This window comes from Cinclus cinclus, chromosome 16 (genome assembly GCF_963662255.1).
Source record: "Cinclus cinclus chromosome 16, bCinCin1.1, whole genome shotgun sequence".
Lineage (NCBI taxonomy): Eukaryota > Metazoa > Chordata > Aves > Passeriformes > Cinclidae > Cinclus > Cinclus cinclus.
In genome coordinates, this window is record NC_085061.1 from 3616703 (window position 1) to 3644370 (window position 27668).

At 46.3% G+C, this 27668-nt stretch overlaps 1 protein-coding gene across 1 annotated transcript; it reads left to right on the forward strand.

Annotated features, from left to right (window-relative positions):
• The first annotated feature begins 3427 nt into the window (after positions 1 to 3427).
• LOC134050385 (cytochrome P450 3A24-like) lies at positions 3428 to 14339 on the forward strand. Its single transcript, XM_062503414.1, has 13 exons — positions 3428 to 3498; positions 6215 to 6308; positions 6836 to 6888; positions 7978 to 8077; positions 8631 to 8744; positions 9017 to 9105; positions 10074 to 10222; positions 11080 to 11207; positions 11869 to 11953; positions 12298 to 12458; positions 12884 to 13110; positions 13924 to 14086; positions 14241 to 14339. The coding sequence occupies exons 1-13, from the start codon at positions 3428 to 3430 to the stop codon at positions 14337 to 14339; spliced, it is 1533 nt and encodes a 510-aa protein (XP_062359398.1).
• The last annotated feature ends 13329 nt before the right edge of the window (positions 14340 to 27668 follow it).

The following is a 27668-nucleotide window of genomic DNA, read 5'->3' on the forward strand; positions in this document are numbered from 1 at the left end:
GGCACAAAAACAAGAAGATCTTATGGCCAGAACATAAAAATAAATAGTAGTGGACTTTGAACTGCAAAACCTTTGTCGTTGTTGATTTTTTCCTTCACTTCCTGGTTTGATTTATTCTAAGCATCCCTTCAGTGCAGCTGTTCACGCAGTTGAAAGTCTCTTGACATATAACTGGCTGATAATATTAACACTGGTGATTTCAAAAAGGAGGTTAGACACGGTCTACAGTGAAGGTCCTGAGATGTTCCACTGGTTTGTTTCACCTCTTTGTGCTCTTGAAAAATGAGCCTGGGTTACAGACTTGGGTTTTGTTTATACTTAATGTTAAACGAAATAAATGTGGTTCGTTCAACACAAGGTAATATTACTCTTAACTGTTCTTCCAGAGTATCTTAAACTACTTACCAGCACTGAAATCCATGTCAATGCTTGCCAGTTTGGTGTTTCTCCAGGGCAGAAATCTGCCTTCTCCCTCCCATATAGAGATTAACTGAGCTCTGTATGATTAGCAGTAATTTTTATGATCTCTATCTAGAGACTTTAAAGTACTCCATAATGACACAGCTTCCCAGCAATATTTATACCCTGAGTAGCATTGCAGAGTCTCTACTGGTCCAGCCCTGGGAATCTAAAACAAATTCCCCAAAGTATCTCAGGAGAACCTCTTTCACAATCCTACTCAAAAGTCAGTTAGATGTAAAGATTCAGACTTATCCAGCCTGGCCTTCCCTATACCCATGTAGCCCTTTTCATCAGTGACACAAAATGTTCTCCACTGGGGCTTTTTTCCTTCCCCCCAACAGCTCTTTCTCTTCTGAACTGCTTGTTCCTCTCCACACCTGTGCCCCAGTCATAATTGCCATTCCACAGTGTCCTTCCAACCCTATATCCTTTGGTTTCAAAGCTTGTGAAAAAAATAGATGCTCCTCTGTTCTTCTGCCCAGCCCCCAGTCATTATTCCACAAAAATCCTTCCTGCTCCTCACACCTTTTTCACAGCCTGGATTTGCAGCACTCCCTTCGTTAAGCTGCACATAACAACACGTTGTTATTTTTCTTTCCTGAAAGCCATTAATCCACTAATCTGAGCTTCTTAGGGGCATTAGAAATAAAAAAGCAGCTCAGTTCTCTTCTGATTTTACTGAAAATTTTGGCTTTTTAACCTCTCAGCCTGTGACCATGCTGGAAACTCAGTGACAACAGCCTAAATGACAAGGGATGAGCATGGTGTGTGTCATTGTCACCCATGAATGGGACTCAGAGTGTCACCCGCAGGGTGTTCCCAAAGCCATAACTGGGGATTGCACCTCCTCACACCCCTGAGCACTCTGCCTCTGCTCCAGACACCTGGAGGGCTCCCCTAAACCCATGGTGGGATGCAGTGGACATTAAGACATCCAGGAGAAGCAGAGGATGGGTGTAAAAACCTGTGGTGCTGAGGACTGAAATGTTATAAAGGGCTTGGAAGGGTGAAGGAACAACTGTGCTGCACCCCTGAGCAGCTTAGGGGGCACCACAGTTGGGGGCTTACAGTTTTAACAGAGTTAAAACATCTGGGCAGAAACTGGCTCTGAGCTGGGCTAACGTGTGAAAATCAGTCATTCTTTCCTAGGTCAATGGGAAGCTGTTTTTCCTTTGGCGTGGATTAATCACCCAGGGTTTTTTTTCTGTGCATCCACCAGCTTTCCTAAAGGGATGGTGGGGCTGTGTTGTTTGTTTGAAGTTGATGGGCACAGTCCAATTGGCAGAGATCATTGGGTCACCATGCAAAACCACAGCAAGACTTTGCATCTCTGGTTTTTCACACCAATTTTCCCAGAGACTCTAACTGAGTCTCTAAAATGATGAGAGACCCCTAAAAATAACCCAAAGAGGACAAAGATTGAGCCTGACTTTTACTGAGGATGGAGAGCCTTACAAGAATATCCTATTTCCTGAATAAACTGTGTTAACCTATTTCCCAATACAGTGAGTTGGGAACATTCTGCTGTCCAGTAAACTCAAATTTCAAGGCTAGGTCAAAATAGGCAAAGATGAACCCTGGAGCACCAGTCACTGCTGTGACCAGTTCCTGAAGGGGAAAGCACTCCTTAAACAACATGCTCTTGCAACATCTCTGAATGAAGAAAGGCAGGACCCAGCACAGGCTGGGAGAGCTGTGTCATGAACCTGTCTGTTCACGTCAAACTAAAGCAAATTATTACAAAATAATCTAAAACTCATTTGACCCCAAAAGTCAGAGCAAAGGTTGGACAAAGGTGAAATGAGATATGAATGCTGAGATAAGGCAGATGATGCTCCTTGGAATGTGGACTGAGATCCACTGCTCAGTCAGTGTAGCATCAATCACAGCCACATCCTTGCAGACACAAGGCTTCTGACATGCCAAAAAATTAAAATACCCACCCACTTGCCCCCAGTGCAGACAGCAAACTCCCTTCTGAAGACAGCAGCTCTGCTAGTATGAAGGGAATTTCTCATTTTAGAATTCTGAACAAAGCCCTAGAATTGCTGTAGTGAACATCTATGCAAACCATAGAACTTCCTGCCCTGGTTTGATCCCCACTATGAAAACCCATCCAAAGAGCTCAGTTTTCCCCACATCATAATCTCCTCTCAGCACATCCACACCTGCTCTTGCTTTTCAGTACCATCCTTACAGGACAGCCTGTACAAAATCTGTGTTTTCCCTTTTCTTGTGCCTTTCCCCCAGCTGCTGCAGAAGAGGGGACACGGGTTGTAGTCACGAGCCATGAGTGGTGCTTTGGAAAGGGTGGCACCTGAGCTGCTTACAGTTGAGGAGTGACAGCATTTCTCTTACAAAACACAGACCAGCAAACAAGGTGGACTGGACTTCTACTACCTCCAGAGGGGACAAATTCCTGCCTTAGTTAGAAGCTGCCTCTGATCCACTTCACAACACAGAAAGAGAGCTATTTCAAACAAAATCTTAAATACTGTCAAAGTTGATTCATCTGCCAGAAAAGCTCTTGTCATACAATATGTGAATAACCTTTTCCCTTCTCTTTCCCTTTTGTAAACCAACCCCGACACCTGCTTTGGGATCTACCTTTTCATTGTAACCTGGTTTTATTTAGTTTGGTGTAGGAGTCCAGGGGATGAGCCAATAGGAAGACAGTTATTACTACAACAGAGGAACCAGCTGAAATGTTTGGCAACACATGCATTATATAACTTGAACCTTAGACAGTTCAGTGAGGCAGCTGTCTATCACATGAATGGTGTTTTTCAGATTAGCAGACTTTTCTACCTTTGTCTTCCACTCCTCCTCCTTTGTGACAGAAGGAGGGCCCCTAAATCATATGACTGGATATAAAAGACTGCACAGCATGGAACACTCCTACTTCCCACAGACGTGGGACAAGCACGTCAAGGCAGAACTCAGAATCCACCAGAGAAGAACTGAAATGAACCTCCTGCCTTTTTTCTCTACAGAAACATGGGCCCTTATACTTCTTTTCATGGTCCTCCTGCTAGTGTGAGTAAAATATTCTTTATTAATTCTCTGCTCCTGCCATTTCTCTCTTCTTGCCATTGCTTACTTTCACACAACCAATCTGCTGAAGAGTAGGTGTGATGCCCAGTTTTCCAGCATCTAGCCAGGCTCTGGGATGTAGCCCCAGAGAAGAGAGAGAAGTCTAAAGACTGTACAGATATGTGATCTGGCTCCAAGGTTTGGAGTATTCCCATCCAGTTATGAGATTGCTGTTAAGCATCAAAAGAATAATTGAATAATAATGATGCCAGGTACCGGTTTACCATCAGGGTGCTGGTTTCAGTCAGGGTCCAGACCCATCAGGTTATTTTTTACAGACATCCATCTGTGCCTCCCTGGCTAAGGCTGCTCTGCAGGTAAGCCAGCAGAAGATGACCCTGCTGCACAGGTGGAGAGCAGCAGAAAGGCACCAGGAAAAGAATATTCATAGAATCAATTTTTACTCCTTCTGATTTCTTCCATGGTGCCCAGCTAAGATTCTCCTCAGGGGCACCTGGACCAGGAGGGATCCTTTGCAGAGGTTTGATTTCCATCCCCTGTCCCTCCACTCAGCCATCCATGCTGGGGGAAGAAGTGGGGTACAGATCAATGTCAGACACCTGCTCCTGGCTCTCCAGACAAAATCCCAGAGCAAAAATGTACCCTAGTGCTTCAGGGAAACCCTGCTAGTGAGGAAATGCTGTGCTTGACTTTGCTGGTGCCATTCAGCACTGCAGCAGAGCAGGGCTGGCTAAAAACCCCTTTGCTGGGACAATGTCTCCACCAGCAGCCCCTGCCAGCAAAGCTGCCCTGACAAACTGGGCAGTATTGACAAGCCCTGGGGCAGAGGCAGAGCCTTGCCAGCCATAAACCCCAAGGACTGATGTGGTGCTCACCAGCACAGCCCATTTGTCTGCCCTGGCAGTGCTCCAGCCATGCAGCTCAGCGAGATCAGAAAGTTTTTGCCGAATTTTTCAAATCTGTTCCTGTGATTTAGATCACTCGAAAGCCTGTTTGGGGCTGACTCTTACAAAAAAACACCCCAAAACCCCAAACCACATGAAAACAACAAAACCAAAGAAGCCACCCTCAATCTTGACCCAAGTTCTTGCATTTCAATAACTCTGTGGCTATCTAAGATTGCTCATGCAGACTTGCACCTTCTGAAGGCACTTGTAATTCTGTTGTGGCAAAAGGGACTAAACTCAGATCTTTGTGCTCTGATATCAGAGCTAAAATAGAAATTTCACTGCCCAATGACATAGAGAGGTTTTCTTAGATGCTTCCTGTCCACATGGCCAGCACTGTTCCAGTTCACACAAGAGGGAATATCAGACATTTCTGGTTCACACCCATGGTATGAGGCAGTAATTATTCAAGATTATTCTTTGGCTTTACACTGAATGGTCCTTTTCAGTCTGCAGAAAACCCTGACACATTTTAGTTGTAGGAGTGTTAGGCTACATTTTCCTGGCCATGTTTCAAGTGGTTTAAGCCTGTTTTCCTACAGTATTTCTGGGCTTTGTATTTCTTAGCTTTGTAACCAGCCCAGTCTGACATTTCCTGGTCCTCCTGTAGCCCTGGCTACCTACAAACATTACAAATGAGAATCCACAAACATTTGATTCCTAGTACTGAATTAACCTTTGACGAAAAAGAGATTAAACATTTACAAAGTGAGTTCTGTGAAATCTTTCTTCACCTGAGTACACCCAGCTCCCCACTTTTCACTGGTCCTGCTTAGACCGTAAGGTGGGATCTGCTTTTTTTTTTCTTTTCTGCTCTGGCAGAAGCTGTGCTGCAGGGGGATTGATCTCTTTTGGGGTCCCCAGAATTTAAAAAAGCATTGCTAATTGTAAGGGAGACCCTCCCTAAATCTCAACGTAGATTTTGGCTTTTCAAATAATCATCCCCAAGATCCTACTTGAGCAGCTGCTGCCTCGTGGCCTGAAGAGGATCTCTGATAACATCCCCCTGCCAAACCTTCCCTGTTTTACATCCCTTCTGCAATGAACTGCTCACTTGGGAAGCTGCAGCTACTAACTAAAACCAAATATTTTGAGGAGCTCTTTCAACACAGCCAAAGATGAGCTTCAAAGGGCTGCAGCCCAGGCCCTTGTTGAGAAAGAGAAAGCCCCGAGGTAGAAGCAATAACTTTAGAGCTGCCAGGAAGGGTGCTTCAGAGGAAAGAAATCTGCAAGGCTGTCAATAAAATCTAAAGAGAAAACCATCAAGACAAGGCTTCCACTGAGCTAATGCTGGACTAAAGGAGGGAGAACAATAAATGAAATTGAAGTGCAGTTTGACAAAAGCCCTGTTTGGGACACAATTTCTGGCATTGCTTTGATCTGCCTTCAATAAAAACATGTAGGCTTGGTGTTCCTTCTTCCAGCTCTGTTTTCTGCCTCTCCTTTGGTAGGCAATGAGCTCCTCTCAGGACTTTTGCTAAAGACTTCAAGATGCTGTCTGCACAGGTGCTCTGGTGGAAACAATTGCTTTCACACCAAAAGGATCCCTCTGAAGCTCTGTGTGAGCCTTACCATGGTTATCAAGTAGTTTTTTACAGGGCGATTTTCACTTGAACTGCTTCTTTTCCACCTCTTGGATCAACCTCCTCTCCCTCATCTCCCAAGGGATGTTGCTGCAGTGTCCAGGTTTAGGAGAGCTCGCAGCCCCAATGCCACAGTGATGTAACACGAGTGTCTTTTCTGTCCCACAGGTATGGGACCTGGCCATTTGGTTTATTCAAGAAGTTGGGCATTCCCGGGCCAAGACCTCTGCCTTTCTTCGGGACGTGCCTGGAATATCGCAAAGTGAGTGCCTGGAGCCCTCCTGGCTCCTGCTGCCTTGTGGCACAGCTGCAGCTCAACAGATACACAGTGATGATAACTTATCTCCAAACGCCAGCTCCTTTGTCACACGGGGTTTGTGCAAAGGCCAGTGTGGGAGGAGGCTCAGCAGCACAGACCAAGGGGCATCCCCAGAGGGACACTCTTGATTTCCAGCTGCCCTTTGCCAGCACCCTGGCTAACAGCTCACTCAAAGCACAGGGCACATTTATCCTTCATCGTAGCTTTGGAGGGAAGGAACACTCATAAAGCAGCTTTGAAAATTAGTTTAGAGCTATTCCTCTCCACCCACCATGTCCAACATCATCCCCTCCACTGCATCTTCTCAGATAATTCAGCACCACCACTGCCAGAGCTCAAGGAGCATTTGGACAGTACTCTCAGACACTTGGGGCTGGCCTGTGCAGGGCCAGGAGTTGGACTTGGATGGTCCTTGTGGGTCTCTTTCAATCCAGGATAGTCCATGACAATTTTTAAATTGCTTTCCACAGGGTTTCCTGGAATTTGACAATGAATGTTTCAAGAAATACGGGAAGGTCTGGGGGTGAGTATGAACCACTGATCTCTTTTGAGAGTAAAGCTAGAATCTGTGCAAAGGGGAGAAAATATTCATTAGGAAAGCTCCCTTTGCTCCACCTGCAGCCCTGACAGTCCCAACAGGATGAGAACAGCAGTGACAGGGTGCTGCTGGTGGCTTACACTGGAGCCTGGTGATGCAGAGCTGTGCCACTACCACATAACACAGAAACTGTTTTGACTGGTGCTGTGAAAAGCAGTTAAAATCTGGTAACAAAAGGCACTCACCTTCCCCTAACAAAATCATCAGCAGAACTATTTACTTAAGAGGGACCTGGAACTGGAAGGTTGGGTTCCTCTGGTTTACCAACAGCAGAGCAATGTGAGTGACTCCCTTTGGAGCTCATCCAAAGAATTCCTTGCTGTTGATCCCCACCTGCTGCAGTTATGGCTGTTCTGTTCTAGACACCTCCTCCCATAGCTTTTATCACTGTTGTTATAACTTAGGTTACAACCTTGCATATCCTGTAGGATGCGTCCACTGTTCCCTACAGCAGCTTTTAAAAATGGAGTCAGGAAAATGTATCTTTACATAAATGGGTAGAGAGCACAAACCAGCTTCATCTACATCTGTTCCCAGAAAGCATTCAGAACTCGCAGCTTAAAAAGAAAAAAACAAGGAGTGAGTTTCATCTCCAAGGATGTCTCAGTGCTGTCAGCCCAAGTCTCCAGACACCCAGCTCAAGAGCCTGAAAGGGGTCGAACAAGTTTCCTTCTAATACTGTAATGTGTTTAAGTGCCTGGAAAAACACAGAGTCAGGGGAGGAAGTGAAGATGTTTCATTTAGTATCTGGTCCTTTGAGCAACCGAGCCCTGCTCGTTTCCCAGTGAATTTGGGAAGTGTTTACCCCCTTTATCATTTACAAAACCAGATGGGAAAAGGTCTGGGAGTCCTTTTCCATTTCTACTTTCTGCATTTCTGTATTCAGACAACAGAGCAACGAGGCTGGTGATGGAAGAACATTTGTTCAACACATTTTGTCTCGTGGGCATCAGGCAAGCCTTACATTTCAATTATCTGGGGTTATTTACTTGCCTCCTCTTCTCCCCCCACCAGGATTTACGATGGCAGACAACCCACCCTGGCTGTTACAGACCCCCAGATCATCAAATCTGTGCTGGTTAAGGACTGTTACACCATCTTCACCAACCGCAGGGTAGGAGCAGAAGCGCTGTGATCTACCACAGAGTCCGGGAAAAGCACAGGAGGGGACAGGCATGCCGAGCATCCTTCGGGAACGAGTGGCTGCACTATGGGGATTGCTGAACACGACCACTGCATGTCACTGTTCCCCTGCCTTACAGCCTGGACTGCACACAAGGGCTGGCAGAGGGAGCAGACCAAGTCTGCTCTCGCACCTAACTATGTATTTGTGTATATGGATGGACTGGGGTCTGTGTGAGCGTGCAGGAATCTGTAAGGGTGCACAGGAGCCACCAGCCGGGATGCAGGGATGGGCCATGGTGGGTACACACAGACATGCAGGTGTTGGGCTTACTGGACTAGCTCTGGGGCTGGGAGTAGCACCTCACAGCTGCTTTAGTGTAGGAAAGAGGATTATTTATGGATGTGTGGCTTGAGAGAGGCTGTTTGTCAGGTCACAGTAATGCTCTGGAAGAGCCTGGGCAGGGGCTTGCATGCCACATTCCCACCCCTGCAAGGAGGCTGCTCTCTTTTCTGGGGTTAACACCTCCTCTTTTCCTCTGCAGCGCACGGATCTGGTCGGGGTTCTGAGCAATGCTGTCTCATTAGCTGAAGATGAGCACTGGAAAAGGCTCCGTACTGTGCTCTCCCCAACCTTCACCAGTGGGAAACTGAAGGAGGTAAACCAGGGAGGGGCAGGAACAGGTTAATCAGAGTCAGTAAAGCAGTGTTTTCAGGCTGAGATTATCACAAGGGTCTGATTTCTTTAGTCAGAACCCAGCAACTAAGCTGGCCTGTTTAATTTATGCCTAACTGAAACCAGAAAAGTCTTAAAATAGAACCTGAGCAGAGAGAACTTATTTGTAAATATTCATTAAACTCCCTGTAGTCTTCATGAGCAAAGGACTAAAATGTACTGTACTGAAGTGACCATGCCTGGTTTGTGTTACAGATGTTCCCTATAATGAAGCACTATGGGGAAGTTTTGGTGAAGAATGTTCAAAAGCAAGTGAAAGAGGACAGCTCAATAGCTGTAAAGGAGTAAGTGTAGCTGCTAAGAGCAGCAGGCAGAGCAAACCTTGTTAAAAGTGCTGTGGTTCATTGGCTACCAGCAATGCAGATCTTTCCCTGGGTCAGCCAGGGCTCTGAAAGGAGGAATGGGACTTGCTTGAAAGCCTGACTGGAAATTTAAAAGGGGAAAATTTAATTTGGATGTTAGGAAACTTCCCAGTGGTACATAGGAATCAAAATGCTCTAGAACTGCTTTGTGAATCCACAGATGCAAGACAACTCCAAGATTGGCAGGAAAGCCCAGTTTTTCCTGCATACACTCAGGATCTCTGTGCAGCACCTTCCCCTTCCCCAGGACATGGAGGTTGCTGACCTCTCTGTCCCACACAGAACTGTGGGATGCTCATCCCTCACATGCCCCGTTGCTGGGGGGACTGAGGCTGTAGAGTGGCCCTGAGTGTTTTTGCCTCATCTGTGCCCTCCACAGGGGCTCTGAACAAAATTCTGTGTATTGCACCCCTAATTCCAAAGCAAAAATGCAGCGGGAGCAGCTGCACATCAGAAACCACAAACCAGAAAAGCTCCCCTGGAACCAAAACCCTGCAAGGGGAGGGCTTGGACAGCTTGGAGCTGTGCTGGGTGGAACTAGACCACTGCCAGGGCTGGTTTGAGAAAAGCTGTGCTGCCACCCCTCCTCAAGAGATTACCATGCTGAGTTCCACACACTGTCCTTCCACTAACCCATTCCATGTTGTAAAATCCTTGGAAAAGCTGTCTAACTTCAAAACCTGTGCAGGCTGGAGACAAAAGCTCTCTAAAAATCTATCCCCTTTTCTGTAAATGCTATTCAGTACCACATATTCAATTTTCTTTTCAAACCTAAGGCAGGAGGTCCTGTGAGACTTTATATTTGAATAAAGTCATATAGGCATGAGGAAAAAATACATTCACTCTGTCCAAATATTTAACCACGGTCTATTTTTTCCTCCTTTCCTCAGCATCTTTGGGAGTTATGGCCTGGATGTTGTCACCAGCACTTCCTTTGGTGTGAACATTGACTCCATGAACAACCCCAAGGACCCCTTTGTCAGAGAGATGAAGAAACTGGTCAAGTTTGATTTTTTTGACCCAGTCTTCATCTTGTCATGTAAGTGACTCCGGGTTTTGCTTGGATAACTTCCTTTGCTAGGAATGAAACCCTACTGGCTCTCATCTCATCATTTCCTCACTGTGAGCTTCATGCTGACACCCGGGGGGTGAGAAGGTAAAAGTTTCCTCCAAAGCTTCCTCTGGCATCCACAGTGCAAGAAACTTATGAACCACTCAGAAATATCCAATTAAGTGCTGGGAAATTATTTGAAGATTGAAAAGCAAGTGAGGCTTGAGGAGAGCTCTGCTATCTGAAATGCATTTTCTGGAAGAGGGTGAGGACTGCAATTAGATACAATTTCCTCCAGTGCAATAGCTTAGCAGCAATGGACCTTAAATTAAGGTTAGATATCTTGCTGAAACCCAGGGAAAGTTTGGATCTGTGCATAGAGGAGTGCTGTAGATTTCATTAATCTATACAGAATATCAAGATCCAGTTTCTATGAGGAAGGAAATACTTTGAAAGGGACTTGAAAATGTTTGCGTGACCACAGCAAGGCAGTGAAGAGCTCAGCCTGGACAAAGAACTCAGAATTTTCAATATTTCTCTTCTGAGCCACATGCCTCTTGTGTCCAGAAGTTACCTGTCCTTAGGAAACAGAGCCTTGGAAATAGGAGGTGGAATATGCCTTGGTCTTCTCTTAAATTAATGATTATACCCAGCTTGGCTGCGCCCATTGGACACAAAAACTATTCCAAGAGAATGAGACAGAGGGGGGGAAAAAGGCAAAGTCTGTACTTTTCTCAGGTAAAGAAATTAAAAAAGGAAATAATTTTCCAGTAGCATCCACAACTATCTGATATGAGGAAGGATTTATTTATAGAGTGGAATTTAATTCTTTATTTGTTTTTCAGTTGTTTTCCCATTCCTTATTCCTGTCATGGCCAAGATGAATGTAAACCTCTTCCCCAAAGATGCTGTAGATTTTTTCATGAGGTCAGTTGCCAAAATTAAGCAGGAACGTGAAAAGGAGCCTCACAAGGTGAGTGGGAATTTGAGAGCCATTGTGGCAGAAAGTACTCTGAAGTGAGATATAATTAGGGTGATGACATCAAAGGTGAAGCCAAAGTACAATGACTCAACAAAACCCTGAGCCTACTCACGTGTAAACACTTCATTTTAATATTGTCAGAAAAGCCCCACCTGACCCATCCTGGCAGACAATCAGGGGGACTTTGCACATCTGTGATCTGAAGCCAAATCCAGATAAAGGCTCAGCAGAATTGGACTGAGCTTCAGTCTGCAGCACTTGTAATGAGAGAGTGAGAGACTCCCTGAAGAAGATTAGGCAGAGGATGAGAGAGTGCAGAGTAAGCAGCACACGAGCAGCAAAATCACCTTTAGGGTTGTGCCTTCCCCTCTCGCTTTTCAAAAACTGCAGTGGCTTCCTGACAAAATTCTGCCTTTTAGAGTTTGGATCCCTTTCCCCAAATTCATTCAAGATGCTGCTCTCTGACCCAGTGGCTTAATGGATAGGACAGACAGTTTTCCAAAACAAAAAGCAGGCGTTATGCTCTTCAGTAAGGAAGTTGTGTGCACTTTGGGGATGCTCTCAGTCTAAAAATCGTGCTTAGGCTGTGAAATCTGCTTATGTGAGGATAAGGAACCTGTCACCAAAGAGACTCTGCTGCTTTCCCTCTCAGGGCAGGGTAGATTTCCTGCAGCTGATGATCGAATCCCAGCGCTCGGGCAGCCAGGGGAACAACGGAGCAAATCACTCATACAAAGGTAACACCACCCAAATCCTCACCGTGGGCACGGGGGCTGTGGAGTGAGGACAATATGGGGAGGTGCTTGTGTCACCATCATCTTCACTGACCAGCTCCAGAGGGAACTCTGTCTCCTGGTGCCAGCACCAGGGCTAAGATCCCTGTCCAGGGAGCAGGAGTGCCATGCCAGTTACCCATACTCAGGAAATCACCTGCCTCCTCCATAAAATGGATTTTTCCAGGCAGGTAGAGCAGTTATAAAAACATTATCAGAAAACAACTGCAATAAACTTGACACCACCTGGTGCTGCCTGGTCCTTGTTGACACCATCAACCAACACTGCTTTTCTCATCTCCCCACAGCCCTGACCGACACAGAGGTCCTGGCCCAGGCATTCATCTTTATTTTTGCTGGGTACGAACCCACCAGCAACAGCCTAGGTTACCTGGCCTATGAGCTGGCCCTGCACCCTGATGTACAGGAAAAGCTGCTGCAGGAGATCGACACGGTCCTGCCCAGCAAGGTAAAGGGGACCCTGAGTGATGGGGAGGACTCTGACCCTCCTGCTTCAGTCAGGGCAAGGAGAAATCTTTAGCTCCTAAACACCACGGATTTTCCAAGAGCTCTGGAGACACACACTGAGACAACTCAGCCCTGCAGTGATTTTCTTTTGGCAGCTGGAACCTTCCATTCACCCCACTGGTCAAACCTGTTTGCCACGTTCTGCACCCATGCACAAGAGGATGTGGATTCCCAGGCATTTCCATAACTCAAGGGTGGAAAAACAAAACCAATAGCTCGATTTCTACCTTGCGTTTTGTTCTTCCACGAGCCTGAGTCAAATTTGGGGTGGTGGGGTTGGGGATTATTCTGGTTCCCACAGTCATTTTAGGACAATCCAGTTCTGATGCCAATATACCTGGTCACCTTCTTCCTGCTGTCCTGCAGGCTCCTCTCACATACGAAGCACTCACGAAACTGGAATATCTTGACATGACACTGAACGAGAGCTTACGGATGTATCCCCTCGGGGGGAGGATTGAGAGAACCTGCAAGAAAGACGTGGAGATCAATGGAGTGACCATTCCCAAAGGAGTGGTGGTCACCATCCCACCCTACGTCCTGCACCGTGACCCCGAGTACTGGCCCGACCCAGACGAGTTCAGGCCAGAAAGGTACGAAAAGCTTAATGAAAGGGAAGAAATATCACACTGCTTTTTCCTCAGTAATTAAGCATTAATCTCTGATTAGCTTCCTAATGGTGTTCTTCCTATCTTTTTACAAACAATACGGATGAGAAATAGCAGGCTCGTGGGAATGTCATTTTAAGAAGAAAATGAGCTTTGTGCTTAAAGCAGGGTTTCAAGCAACATAATCTTATTGGGAGAAAACCACTGATACCTCACAGGATCTTGCACCCAGTTTTTAAGTTTCCTGAGAGGGGGAAAATGTGGAGGTTTTGTAACTGCTGGCCTCCTCTCTATAATCCTCCTTGTTGAACCTGTTCCCTTCATACAAGCTTCTACTAAATACACCTAAAAATTCGATTCTTCCAGAATTGCCTTCCCTCCTTGTTTTCAAGGATAACCTTCCCTAGCTGATTATTTTTGTAACTGATATCTACTTCTCACTCCCAGAGAAACTGAAGCCATAGGCTGCTCCTAACCAAAACAACTTCTGGTTCTTCTCTCTCTAAATACCACAGACAGGAAATATCTGTTGCTGTGGGACAGGATGGTGCCTGGATTTCTACCTTGCTTCCAACTTCCACTGATCTGGATGGGCAGAATTAAAATCAAACCCTGTAGTGGTACCCCACTCTGTCCTGGGCAAGGGCTCAGTCACAACACTCAATTTCTGGGGTACCCTGAGACATCTTAGGAAAAACCCAAACCAGGCTCTGCAGGGCACCATTGAGAGATCCCTGGATAAATATGTAGGGTTTGTGGTTTTACTGCCTTAATTTCTTTTCCCCAACCATCATCCAGGTTCAGTAAGGAGAACAAGGATTCCATAGACCCGTACACGTACCTGCCCTTCGGGGCTGGTCCCAGGAACTGCATTGGGATGAGGTTTGCTCTCCTGACTGTGAAAGTTGCCATCGCCTCCCTGCTGCAGCATTTCACCTTCCACACCTGCAAAGAGACTCAGGTGAGGAGCAGGTAGAGGCTGGAGGCTGGCACAGGCAGAACCAGGTGCCAGCCCAGAGCACTTCCAGGCACTATGGATCCAGTCATGCCTGAACCTTTCATCTCTGCTTATTTAACTTATCCATCTCCACCTGTTTTCCCTCCCTTCGTGGCAGATCCCCATCAAGCTGAGCTCAGTGGGGCTCTTAACACCAGAGAAGCCAATTGTTCTGAAGTTGGTGCCCCGGACCAGCACTGAGCCTGCCAAGAACTGAAACCCAGCCCCAGTGCCCCAGCATCCAGGGTCTGCCGTGCTAACAAAGGGATCACACACCACAAGAAATCTCTCCTGCACATGCAGACACAGAAAAGCAGCTCCAGTTAATTCTGGAAGCAATTACTACATATTTACTAATAAACAAAGCTGTCAGAAATGTGACATGGATCACTGGGCAGTGACAATACACAGTCCCCTTAATTTTGACTGCAAAACCAGAAATAAATCCAAATAAGAAGCTGATCATCCACTTCGAAGGGAACTTCTCCATCTGGAGGGAAGGAATTACTGCCACATCCAAGAAAAACAAGGTGTGATGGAAATTCAAAATGCCAGACCTCACCAGGCAGGACCGGGTGCTATTCTTCTGGGTGTATTGATGCTTGAAATTTCATGTGTTCTAATTGAGACAACTGGTGTGAGACTACACATCCTAGTTACCAATCCTCTCCTGTGCCATGTGTTAATTAAACTAAAATGTGTACAAATACTGTCATTAAAAATGTTTGAGAGCTGCTCTGTGTTGTGTATAGCGGCTGATCACTTCCTATTTAAAACCCGTATTCAGCCTCAACCCTTGAAATCATCCATGTACATTGCTTTCCACTTAATTTAATGAATCTGATCCTTCATTTAACGCCATCGAACCCTCCCATTTGTACAGCATTTTACAAACACTCCAGCTCCCACCTCTTACTTTGATTAAGAGGTTGTCTTCAGTTCAGCACTGGCCAACCCTTTCCCATGCTGGAGTGGCAGAGGATGGATTAGAGGATGGATTAGAGGGAGCAGCAGCTCCCAGGAGGAGAGGACAGCCCTGCAGAAGGGCCAGTGCTGCTGGAGGAAAAGTCTGCACGCAGCCTGGGGCTGAGCCTTTCCTCCCAGAGCCATGGATGGGGTTTAGTCGTTGCTTGTGGTGGGGTTTTGGGTGCTTTGAGCTGCTCCTGTCATCAACAGGATGATCTGACCCAGTGGCTCACTCCATCCCTGACCATTTAAACAGGAGATATCAAAAAAGCAGGTGGGAAGGTTCTCCTAGATCCAAGTTTCACACCACAGTAAATTGTGCTGGTCTTGACACCTACCAACCAAAACAAATATTAGTGAAATGGGAAAGGTTTCTACAAGAGCTGCAAATCAAATCAAATCATCCCATTACTTTCTCCTGGCATCCTTCACTCCCAGGTATTATTTGCTGGATCATGGCCTGTAATTTTCTCCTGTGGCAACATTCTTTTCTCTTTAGTCTAACAGACAAAACTGCAACATGACCCAAATGCTGCAATCCCACATAGCACAAATTTATTCATCAAGTCAGGTCCATTGTTTACCAGTGAATATTCAGGGATTTGGGAGTGGACAGGCAACAGCACAGTGGGTTCCTCTTCCCTGGAAATCCCCAAATCAAAGCTGTCCATTTTTCTGGAAGATACAGCAACATTCACCAGGCTCTAATTCAAGAGTAAGCAGCTTGTGCTGTCCCAAAAGGCAGATAAAACAATTATAGTGCTCCCTTCTGATTCATCATCTGTGATAGACTGCTTGGGTTGTGCTGTGTACACAGCAAGGCTCTGAGGAGTGCTGCCAATGAGCCCCTGCCTCAGTTTAATCTGCTGCCCATCTCTTACCAGGAGTCAGAAACCATCCCTGGAAGAGCTGGGCCCGCCTGACTGACTGTGATGCTGCACTGCCTCTGATGGGGAGAGTGCAATGCATGGATAAATCTGTTAAAAAAGGGCATTTTTCTGTAGAAAATCCAGTGGCAGGCAAAACTAACTCGGGCTCAAGGAAAGGGACGGAAAGAGGAAGCTATCATCAAAGCAGAAAATCACTTACATGCCAAAGAGCTGTTTTGAAGTTGTGGAAAGTCCTTATGGCACCTGATGAGCAAACCCAGGTGCCTTTGCAAGGTGCCCAGAAGCACAAAGGGTTAATCCAGCCACACCCCAGCCCAGGCAGTTCCTTCCCTGCACGGGGCTCTCCGGGAATGAAGTCATTAAATCCAACTGTACAGATCATTCTTCCAAATGTGAAAAATGTGACTAATTTTCCGGCTTCAGCCAATTATGACCTGCCAGGACTATCATAACAGCCCATAAATAATGTGTAACAAAATCATGGTAATGAGTCTTCTAGAAGAAAATTAGATCCTCCGTGTCCTAACTCCATAAAATTACTCTGATTTTAAGGGCTGCCTCCATCATTCCCAGCACTTCCCATTGCTTTGCTGGTCACCCCTCAGAAGTGACTTGGCCAGGAGTCACTGAGCATCCAGCAGGTTTCACTGGCTTGGCTGTTTCCACTTTAAATCAGGCATAGCACTGCTTAACTCACCTCTTGAATGGTTTTTTGCTGATAAAATATTTATTTTATCTGGACTCCTTGCTGATTCATAAAATCACAGAATCTTTATGGTTGGAAAAGGCCTTTAAGATCATCAAACCCAGCCATTAACCCACCACCATGCTCACCATTAAATCATATAAACCATGTCCCCAAGTCCCACAAACACTTTCTTTGAACATTTCCAGAGGTGGAGAATCCATCACTGCCCTGGGCAGCCTTTTCCAGTGCTCGAGCACTGTTTCTACATATCCTTGGCAGGCCTGGGACATTCAATTGTCCCAAAATAGTTGGGTCTCATCAAAGGAAAGAAAACAGTGTAAGGTAGAAATTTATTGTGTGGACACTTCTTTTTCCTCACCTAAGTCTTTTCAAAACCCAAGTAAGAAGGAAAAAAGAACAGAGAAAAGCGTTGTTTCATCATCATTTTAAATCACATATGGTTTTCTCAAAGGCTTTACAACCTTATCTCAGAGAAGTTATTTTCTCATCACTGCAGTGTAGCAGACTCACACCCCAGCATCACTCAGGAACTTCTGTAAATATGAAGAAATATATTCCCCTTAACACAGAAGGAGCCTTTCCACAGGAGGTTTGTATCCCATGTGATGAGAACTGCTATTGCATCAGTCCTGGTGAAAGACAAAAGGTGATTTTAAGTGGGGAGATTTGTTTTCTGTTTCCCAGTTAACTACAGAGAGTCACCTCACTCCTAACTTGCCTAAACGATGCAATGCTTCCAGCTGATTGCAATGACCAAATGGATGTTATGAAAAACAGGTTTCCTGCTTACAGTGAGGGCATGTTTCATGTGCTTCACTAAATCAGTTATGAGATATTTCAACACCAGACTGAGCCCTGACAGAGAGAAGAATGGTCTGACTATTAGCAAACTAAGTGTCCCTAAAGTATTGAAGTCTTTTGCAATTCTGCTGTGCCTTTAAAGTGAAAAATGAAACATTTCCAGGCATATTTCACCTGAAAGGAAGAACAGGCAGCATTACTCCTTTTACCTCTACTGAGGCACAGTTTCTGTGGCATCAGGAGCCTGCAAGTCAAGGGACACAAGTGGGAAAGGCAGCACAGGCAGGACTGGGATTGATCTCAGTCCCTTCTTCCTCTCTCCATCTCCCTGGTGGAAGTAATAAGCCAGCATGGGCAACTACCAGATGGATTGGAAACATGGAAAACCTGTAGCTGAATTTATGCAATGACATCACTTTTCTCTGCTGTAATGGAGAGAATTGGACATATTGAATTGCTCACCACACAGATATGGAATTTTGAAAGCCCTTACTATTGCACAAATGTTGACAGGATATTTTATTTACTGCATCATTAAAGGTTAAAGAGACTCATTCTCCAGAGGATTCATTTTTTCAACTCCTAATATCAATTAAAGCTAATTTCAGCTCTATCTAATGATTAACATAAAATATGGAAAAAGCTCTAACTGAGCATTTCTATTCATTACTCCAATTCTCTTGTATTGCTGGAGCACTTTATAGGTACTGATGCAGCTTTTTACCACCCATGACACAGAATTTTCCCCTCCAAGGTTTTTTTTTTTTTTTTTTTTTTTATGAAAATGCTGCTAATATGCTCAGAATACCTTTGATCATTTGGAACAAAATTTTTATTTAACCATTTCGCAGCTGATGATCAGGAATGTTTTCCATGGGCTTCCCTGCATGGCTGGGTACAATGTCTGGATACAAAAGTACATTGTTCCAAGGCTTGCAGCTTCCAGATCATCCATTCATATGTATAATAAATAAGCCCACTCTGAGGCACTTGTGCAGCCACAAGTTTGCAAATGGAGTGGGGAAGACACTATAACTGTTCAAGGGAAAATGAAAAACCTTGCCTGCCACTTATGAACTGAAGCCAGTCCAGCACAGCTGGATGCATTTACCCATCTTCACTTGGCAAAATACTGATTCCATCCACCCAGCACAGAGAGCCCAGCAAAATGAGCCACAGTTCATCTCCTGGACTGTGTCAGAGGTTTGTGCAGCCCAGCTGGGGGGGGCACAGGTGCCACACCACAGCTCCCTCATCCTTGGGCTGTCCAGCTGGTTTTGCTTAGAAATTGGAGGTAGTAAAAATGGAGAATACTTTCAGAGAATAGAGCACAAAGACAAGCCCCCAGCACAGCCTTGCACTAACTTGCCATGAGCCTGTCTAACCTTTTCAGGACTTGTCTACTTGTATCCTAATTTTAGGCTATTTATTGTTAACAAGCACTAATCTGGGATCAATCAGCATCCAAAGGTCACAGCAAAAGGCAGAGGGAAGGCGAGGAGTGGTACAGATGCTCTGAGGAAGGTCAGCTGCTGCCACTCAGGCTGCTCTGGGGGGCAACCACACATCAATCACCCCGAGCCACATCCAGGGCACTCAGCAGATGCCTGGTGCTCCCAGTGATTGCAACAGGCTCCAGGGGAAATCTGCAGGATGTACGAGTGGCACAAGTGCTCCTTGCCAAGAAGGGGAGTGTTTGCCACACCGGCTGTCGCATTCCTGTGCCCAGTGCAGCTCTGGCCCAGGGCTCTGCACTGAGCTACAGGTGCCTCAAAGGACACTGGGCAAACTACTCTTACTTTTCCTTACATTTTCAAGGCTGCAAGTGGCTTTCTCCTCCCCCCTCCTGTATTTTCACGTCTAGCTTTCAGTGACTGGAATTCACTCGGCTGGGAGGAAGTGAAACCGCTCTCCTAAGTGGAAGAGCCACCTAATAAAGTTTTAATGGAAGATATCATTTCTAATCTTTACATTACATTAAAAGCCAGCCGGGAAATGAAAGCCCATGAGAGTTAGGAGTGTTGGAAACACTCAGCAAGACAGCCTTATCTTCAGGGAGTTCACAGAATGAGTGTTGCCCTAAGGAAGAGAACTTGCAGCAAGCAGAGAGCCAGGGCTGTTACAGACTTAGCAGCCTTAGTGTAGATATATGTATTTATGTTTGTGTGCATATCCACGCACCTAAAGGGCAGAAGGATATCTTAGCTTTTGGGCAGACTCTCCAAATCCAGCTGGGAGTGTCTGAGGGGATAAGCTTGGAGCCCAGGCCATGGCATGGAACATTTACCTGCTCTGCATCACCAAGGGGCTCATTTAAACACCAGAACCACTGCCATCCCTCAGGGGTTTTTGTAACTTACATAGAATTGCTCAGTTTAGGCTCTTCAATAACCCACAACCTGAATATAAGAAACCTTCCCACCACCAGTTCCTTGCTGTGCTGAACATCCACCCAGCAGCAGTAGGAACACTTTGAGAAATCTGTTCCCAGGAGAATTGGCAGAACTGAGCAGTTCTCAGGCTCCCTGTGGAGGGACAGAAACATTCAAGCACATATCAGAAAGACATTTAAAATGGGGCAAAAGAACACCATGCATTTTTGAAACACTGGCCTTCCAGTTTAAAAATCCTGCAAGTTTTGGTTGGCTGAGGGGGACCATGTTTAGTGATTGATGTTCCTTCTCCCAGGTCAAGAGGAAACAGCACTAAGTTGCTCCACAGGAGGTTTAGGTTGGAAATCAGGGAAAATGTCTTGGATAGAACTGTCAAGCATTGGATCAGGCTGCTCAGGGAAGTGGCAGAGTCACCATCCCTGGAAACATTGAAAAACTGTAAATGTGGCACTTGGGGACACGGTTCAGTGGTGGGATTGGTCTTAGAGGTCTTTTCCAACCTAATCAGTTCATGATTCTATAACCACCACCAAGAGTAAAACACATTCAAAAGCTGTTTTAGATTAGCAAAAGCCAGACTTCAAAAAATGCCAGAGTATAAATCTTCTGAGGGACCCAGCAGGCCCCAAGGTGGCAGCAATGAAGTTTCTTCAACAAGAACTGAGAGCTTCCAAAGACAGGGACCTGCCAGGGTGTCCAAGCAGCAGCTGCCCCAGGGAAGTGCTCAGACCCTCTGCTGTGCTGACCCTGCTCTAAGGACAGCGAGAACAATGAGAAATTAAATTGCACTGTCACAAACCCCAGCACGCAACAACTTCTGGCACCACTTTGGTTTGTTTATTATAAAGCCACTTTGGCTTTGTGTTAGGTTTTCTGTCTTCTCTCTGCTTGCTGGCAGCAGCTCCAGAGAAGATCTTTGGAATTTTGCTAGAAGTTTCAGATATTAGTTTCCTTTGCAGCACCTGCTCCTTTGTAAGGAATTAGAAGGTCCCTGCAGGCTCCCTCCCTAAACACACAGCACAGCTGCACAGGTCATGATTTGCCACATTTATTACACAATCACCAAAACGTTGGAGGTTTAAAGCTTCTCGTCTCTTGCCCATGTCTGAACTGGCTCCCAGGTGGGGTTTGAGCACCAGCAGCTGGCCCTGCTGGGCTGCTCTGCCCCAGGGGAACATTCCCGTTCTCCAAATCACCCCTGGAGCCACAAGGAAGGAAAACAAACCCTTGGATCAGCCTCTCCTCACTGCTCCTTCTCACAGCTGAAAGAGCAATGCAGGGAAGAATCAGGCAAGTGTCTCTAGGCTGGACACGTGTCCAAGTGTGATCCACACGTGTTTCCATCCCAGGGCAGCCTGGCCCCAGAGCCCTGAGCTTTCCCAGACAAAAATCTGCTGAAATCATCCATTTGAGTATTCATCTTTCACCTGTAATTTCATTTTAAATCCACTTTTTTTTTTTTTTTTTTGTAGGGGTTGCTGGACCTCAATCAAAACTGCTTTCAAAAATCTGGGAAATGCGAGAGGGGTTGTTTTCCATAGAAAACCTCACCTCGCTGCAGCCCTGAAGTGCAGCCACCACCTCAGTCCCAGGGCTGATCCCAGGGCAGGGTCTGGCAGAGGGAGCAATCTGGACTGCACATCATGGACCTGTTAGCCTGGCCTGCCAGGTGAGAGCCCCCAAAATCAGAAAATAATCATAAAAAAATCTGGTTTTGAGTTAAGTGAGATCTGAGATTTTTTCTTTTTTAATCATTCAGGTGGTTTCTCAAAGTTTCATGGAATGGAGTGGGTACAACTGATGCCGAGATGCTGGGAAGAGGGAGCAGCAGCTGAGCCAGGAAAGAGGATCTGAAGCTTCAAATGCACCACAGGCAGTGGGTGGGCTTTTTGAATAAGGAAAAAATTCATTAACTCTGTGTCAAAGATCACACAGAATTTAACAAAAATCTTAAGTAAAAGATGCCAAGTGTTTCTGAGGAGGCCTCCTGGATCTTTCCTTGAAGATCTGCAAAGAAATGTGAAGGAAATGCTCCACTTTCAGTATCATACTGTGAGATTAAATGTTATCCTGCTACACATTCTTTTTTTATAGCCCACTTTCTATTTTTATTCCTGTTCTGCTGTGGAAGTGTTTGCTAATAATATATGATAGGATGCTTTGTCATGAAAAAACCTTGTATCATTTATCTGTTTCTGAAAAAAGAAATTCTCAGTACAAATCTAATAAGGGAAAAAATCCTATTCTAGCTCCTGTTGGAGGAAAGGGATTGATTTATGGAGAGAGATGAAAAGCACTAAGTATGTATTGCTTGGCAAAATGAGGAATTGTAGAGAACTGTCTTTATGCATTTGAAGGGTGTAAACATCAAAGAGGCAGAAGAGCTATTTAGAGCATTAGGAGGAGGCACATCCAGGAGACAAGAGCTGAAATTAAATGAACATCCTTAACTTAAAAATCATACTTCTGCCTGCAAATCTATTTCCTGGTATTATTACTTGCAGCACCCTAATGAGTATAAATGAAGCTTATAGAAAAAAAAAAACAAATCTATTTTTCATATCCAATCAGCAGATCTTCCTGCAACATTTCTAAAGACCAGATCCAGCACCTAATTCAGAAATTTTGGGAGAAGAGCATCTTTTAATCTTCCTCCTCCACCTTCCTAGTGCCCACCAAATGTTGATCAGTACAGTGGGTCACTTCCCCACCTCCCTGCCCTCTGACTGCAGCCTGTGTGGTCAGTCTGGGACCAGACTCCTGGGAGCTGTGGGGGTTTAACAGCTTTTACTGCAGCCAGAGGATAATTCGGATCCTTGACAAGTCTTCTGAGAGACAAGAGCATCCTTGCTCACACCCTGCAGGAACCCAGTCACTGATCCTGCAGGATGCCCAGACCTGTCTGCCTGGAATCCTGTTAATTGCCCCCAGACCTGAGCTAAAGCATTAGGGGAGGAAAGGCTCTGGAGGAAATCAGTGCTTTGCTCTGCTCCAGGCTTTGCACAATTCTCCAAAAACACCAGAGTGGCCTGACAGCCCACAGGGACCTCAAGGACAAAGTTTTGTTCTCCCACCTCAAGGATGAAGTTTTGGAGTAAGGAGAGCTCAAGCACAGAGCTTTGCTCTCCATTCCACCAGGCTTTGCTCTCCCCCCTGCCCATCTGGGGATGGGATGGCAGCAGAGCTGTGCCAGGCTCCAGCTGAGCTGACCCTCAGCCTGGCAGGGGTCTGCACATCCATATGGATGTGCCTGGATAATTGGAAATGGCATGCAGCTGGAGGCTTATGGCTGAAAAACATCACTTGGTTACACACCTCCTTTCTGAGCCCTACCAGCCAGCCCAGGATAACAAGGCCTGTCCCTTCTCTGTGCCTTTTCTCAGCAGCATTTCACAGGTGACAGATGCTGGAGGTGACAGGAGAGGACTCTCCACCCTTAGCCTCCCCAGAGAAATCCTCAAATCCTTCCAGAATTACAGACACCTTTTATATTATCTTTTTCTGCCTAGATTTCTCATCTCAGGACAAGACTGCAGTCTCATACTAGCCATTAAACTGAAGTAAGGGAGGTGCTTTCTGTGCTGCCTCCCTTCACCAGCAGGAAAAGAGGTAAAACCCAGGGGAACAGAGGCAGCAAAATTGCTAAGTCAGAGCACAGAGGCCATGCAGGCTGTGGCTTCCAAAACATCCTGATCCCTTCAGTCAGAAACCAGGTCATCATCAAACACAGCATTTCATGTGCATAAGTAAAATAGAAATTATTGCAATAAGCTTCTGATAATAGCCAGGGTTCACAACAGAATCGGTGATATTTTAACAGAAAGCACATATTAATGTAAAATAAACATGATGCCTGTGAATGACAGGCTCTGATTTATATTCCTGGTGTTTCCAGCCCTACAGCATCATAAGAACATTGTAATGAAAAATGTTCAGCAGCAAATAGGAAAGGATGGATCTCTGTGGGCAAGAAGGGAATTACACTGCTTCCCGTGCCCCTGCCTGGGGCCACCAGGGTCCCATGCTTGTTCACATCCAGAAACATCAGCTCCTGAAGGGATGGAGTTTCTGATGTACTCACAGCTCTGTGCAAAGCCTGAGCAGCTGAGAAAAGCTTACCCAAACTTTCAGGGCAGCAGCTGTGGTGTTCAGACACGGGCAGGGGACACAGGGCTGGGGCAGGGCTGTCCCCACCCCTCCATGGACATTCATTCCCACTCTGCAGCGAACTCACAGATCACAAGTCACAAACCCCAGAAATCAAAATAACATCTTACGGTGCTGGAGGAAAGGTGGGTGATGGGGGTTCATGGTGAGGCACAGTCATGCTTTCATTGGAGACCCACACATCTCCAGCTGAGCTCAGGAGAGGAACAGAACCACCAGGCTGAGCTTAAATGGGCTCTGGGCCCTTGGGTGGGGTGTAGAGCCCAGGTGAGGCTGGGCAAGGTCTGCCTGTCATCCCCCAGGAGCCCCTAGTCCATCCTCAGCTGGATGAAATCCCTGCCTGACAGTTCAGAGCCTGTCTAGTGGAGGTCTGAGGGTCTCCAGGTTTGGAATAAATCCCAAGAGAACCGAGGGATGCACAGTACAGGTGCTCACCACCCCTGACTGACGGCCAGCCCATCCCCAGCAGCCAAGTCCCTCAGTTATACACTGAGCATGGTGCCCTAAGGTGGGAATGTTCCTTTGGCCACTTCGGGTCACCTCTCCTGGCCATGGAAGGCAGAGCACGAGACACTGGAAAGTCCTGGACTTGGGGTAAGCTCCCCTCAGCAACAACTCAGCCATTGGTGTCACCAGCACTGCTCTCACACTGAACCCAAAGCACTGTACCAGCTACTCCACAGAAAATTAACTGTATCCCAGCTAAAGCAGGACAGTTTCCTCTGTCCTTTCGTGTCCCCTGAAGCACCACGCTGTCCCTGCAGGCTGTCACTAGCTGGGGCAGGAACTGGAGCAGAAAGGCACTAACCCTGCACGGGGCCAGCAGGAGAAGCTGCCACAGGAACCATCCTGCTGAGAGATCCCTGCTGCCTCAGGCTGCTGCAGGAGATGCACCACGCCAGGGCATGTGGCTCTCTGAGGGGGACATGAGTCCATTTATTTCAGGAGTGAATTTGGCCTCGGGCTGGAGCTGTTTAGAATAAAGTTGGACACGGTGACCTGTGGAAAGCACTTGCTCAGCACCTGGTTCAGTTGAGAGCCCAATCTGCAAACAGTAAAATCTGGATGCTCCACCAACCAGAACATGTCCAAACACTGTCAGAGATTTCTGGTGAGGTTAGAATTTTCCTGAAATGGAGTTTCATTCTCAGGGCACTGTATCCACTTCACAACACATTTCACTGTCTCCTACATAAATATCCTTTACTTACTCCTTCCTTTAAAAGGGTGAATGTAGACAAACTCCAGAAAATATCTACAGTTCTTCTTGTGGCCAGTTAGTAAGGCCAAGGTACAAGAAACGTGCTCAAATGTGAGAGGGTCACAGCAGAGAAAGGAAAGTCTGGGTGTGGGAGCAGCCAGCAGAGAAGAAAAGCTGGAAGAAGGTGTGAAGAAAAGACTGCCTTGTGCTGGCAGGTCATGGAGATTGGTGCATCTCAGACCAAAACCACAACTACAATACAGCCAAAACAAGGGGAGGCTGATGGATGAAGCTATTACAGGTGACAGGGGACAGAGACACAAAGCAGAGGAGTTGAAGTGTTGCTTAATGACTCGTGTGGAGGTGTAGGAGATGGTGGAGAGACAAAACATCCCAATCACTGTCAGCTCCTAATGGGTACAAAATGCTCATTGAAAACCCAACAGAAGGTCACTGGCCCCTGGGGAGTACAAGGAGGAGGCAGCAGCCAGAACCCCTTGTCCTCTGTGTCACCACAAATAACCCTGAGCCACCTCTGGACTCATCTTGGGGCTTGGGAACATGTGAGGCTCCAGTGAGTGACATCAGGTTTGTTTCACAAGTTCCCCTTCCTCCACTGCACTGTCCCCAGCTGGGGCTTGCCCCATTGCCTGAGCCATGCTGAAGCATTAATTGCTGCCCAGGAAATATGGGATGGGGGTTTTGGAAGCTCACTCCCCTCTGTTGATCTCCCCATCTCCCTTAACTGTGATAGTGTGGGATGAGGTAACTGTGGCAGGACTGTCTGGGGTGGCTTTGCTTTCCAAAGCTCTGCTCAGAGATCCTGGCAGGAATTGGCCTGTGCCAGAGCTGTGGGAGTCTGCTGCCTTTCTCTGCCCGGGGTTTCTTCAACTTGCCAAAGAACTCTGTGGACTCAAAGATGAGTCAGGAAAGTAAGAAGCAAGATCCTCATCTAAAGGCAGCATCACAAAAGGCTTCCCCATCCCCAGGCTCCTGGAGGGAGGGTGGTAGGTCTGTGATTATTCACATAACCTGAGTGTAGAGAGGCTGTTCCTGTGCATTGTGTGTGCACTTTTTGCATGAAAAAATGCTTAAAAGAGGAGTAATTATAGAAAAAAACTTGTCTAGTAACTGAAAGAAAAAGCAGGAAAGAATAAGCAGGTAAAACTATTTGGGGTTTATCAATCAGAGCAGGGCAGTGGAAGATGAGCAGCTGCATCAACCCTTCCTAGGGGCTGCCAGCTGTTTGTCTAAATTGCATTTCTCAGCAATGTTGAGGAGCACTCCCCCTTCTCCCAAGGCACAGATGAGAGCAGGGATCCTGTGAGGTCTCTTTCCCTCATCCCTTCTCACACCTCCCCACACACCTGGGAACTGCTCCCTGCTTTGGGACCTCCTGCTCACCAGCCCACCTAGCACAGGTCAGGCTCTTCCCTCAGGACAAAATTCACTTGCTTTGGTCAAATTCTGGCCTCTGCTTTGGCAACAGTGGGGTAGTGAGAGGTCCAAATATGGCCATTTACCTTTTAAACTCTCTTCCAGCCTTGTACTTCAGAAATCTTGTACAGATTTACACTGTTTGGGGGCAGGAGGATGTGGGGAATTCTCTTCATGGAGCAGCTGTGCTGCATTCCTCCATCCCTCAGACCAAAAATGTTTCACCAACTGATTTAATTACATGAAGCTTATGCCGGAGTTATAGAGGGATTATCTGGGTTTTATCATGGTTATTAGAGAAAATGATTCTATTGTTACTATTACAGAGTTACAAAAAGTAAAGAGGAATCACAGGAAACTTGGCAAGGGCTCATTAGCAGTGTGGTAGTGTCTGCAGAAGCTAATTAAAAATGTCTATACCTCATAATAACCATTTATCTCATCAGAGCCTGCATTCCTTACGTCTCTTTCTCTGGATAGAGTGAGGGGGAATGATCTCTGCTTGCTGGTGAGTGCACACACAGCAATACATCTGAGCTTGGCACAGTACAAATGGCTTTGTTCCGGGATGTGAAGCCACCAGCACTGCTCTTGCCTGCCTGAGCTGGGGCTGCTTGTCCTTGCCTTGCTCACAAGGACACAGAGATGCTCAGGGACTTCCTGAGAGTCACTCCAAGAAATATCTCAGCCAACCATCCCATGCTGGGTGTGAGAGGATGGAGACAGTGAGCCTTGGAGGAGGTGCTGGTTGGGAGGCATGAAAACAGCATTAAAGCAGCACAGTGGCACGAGTGTTTGCATTTCCTGTGGCCAAAATCCTGCAGAAGCCACTGGTACCTCTGGTGTCTCAGCAAAACTCTGGTCTGAGTCGCTGACCAGGCGGGCAGGATTTCCTCAGACAACAACTGTATCTCCTCTGTCACATCACTCCTTCTTCAGGCCTCCAAAGCAAACAGAAAAATGACACAGCTCCCAGTTAATC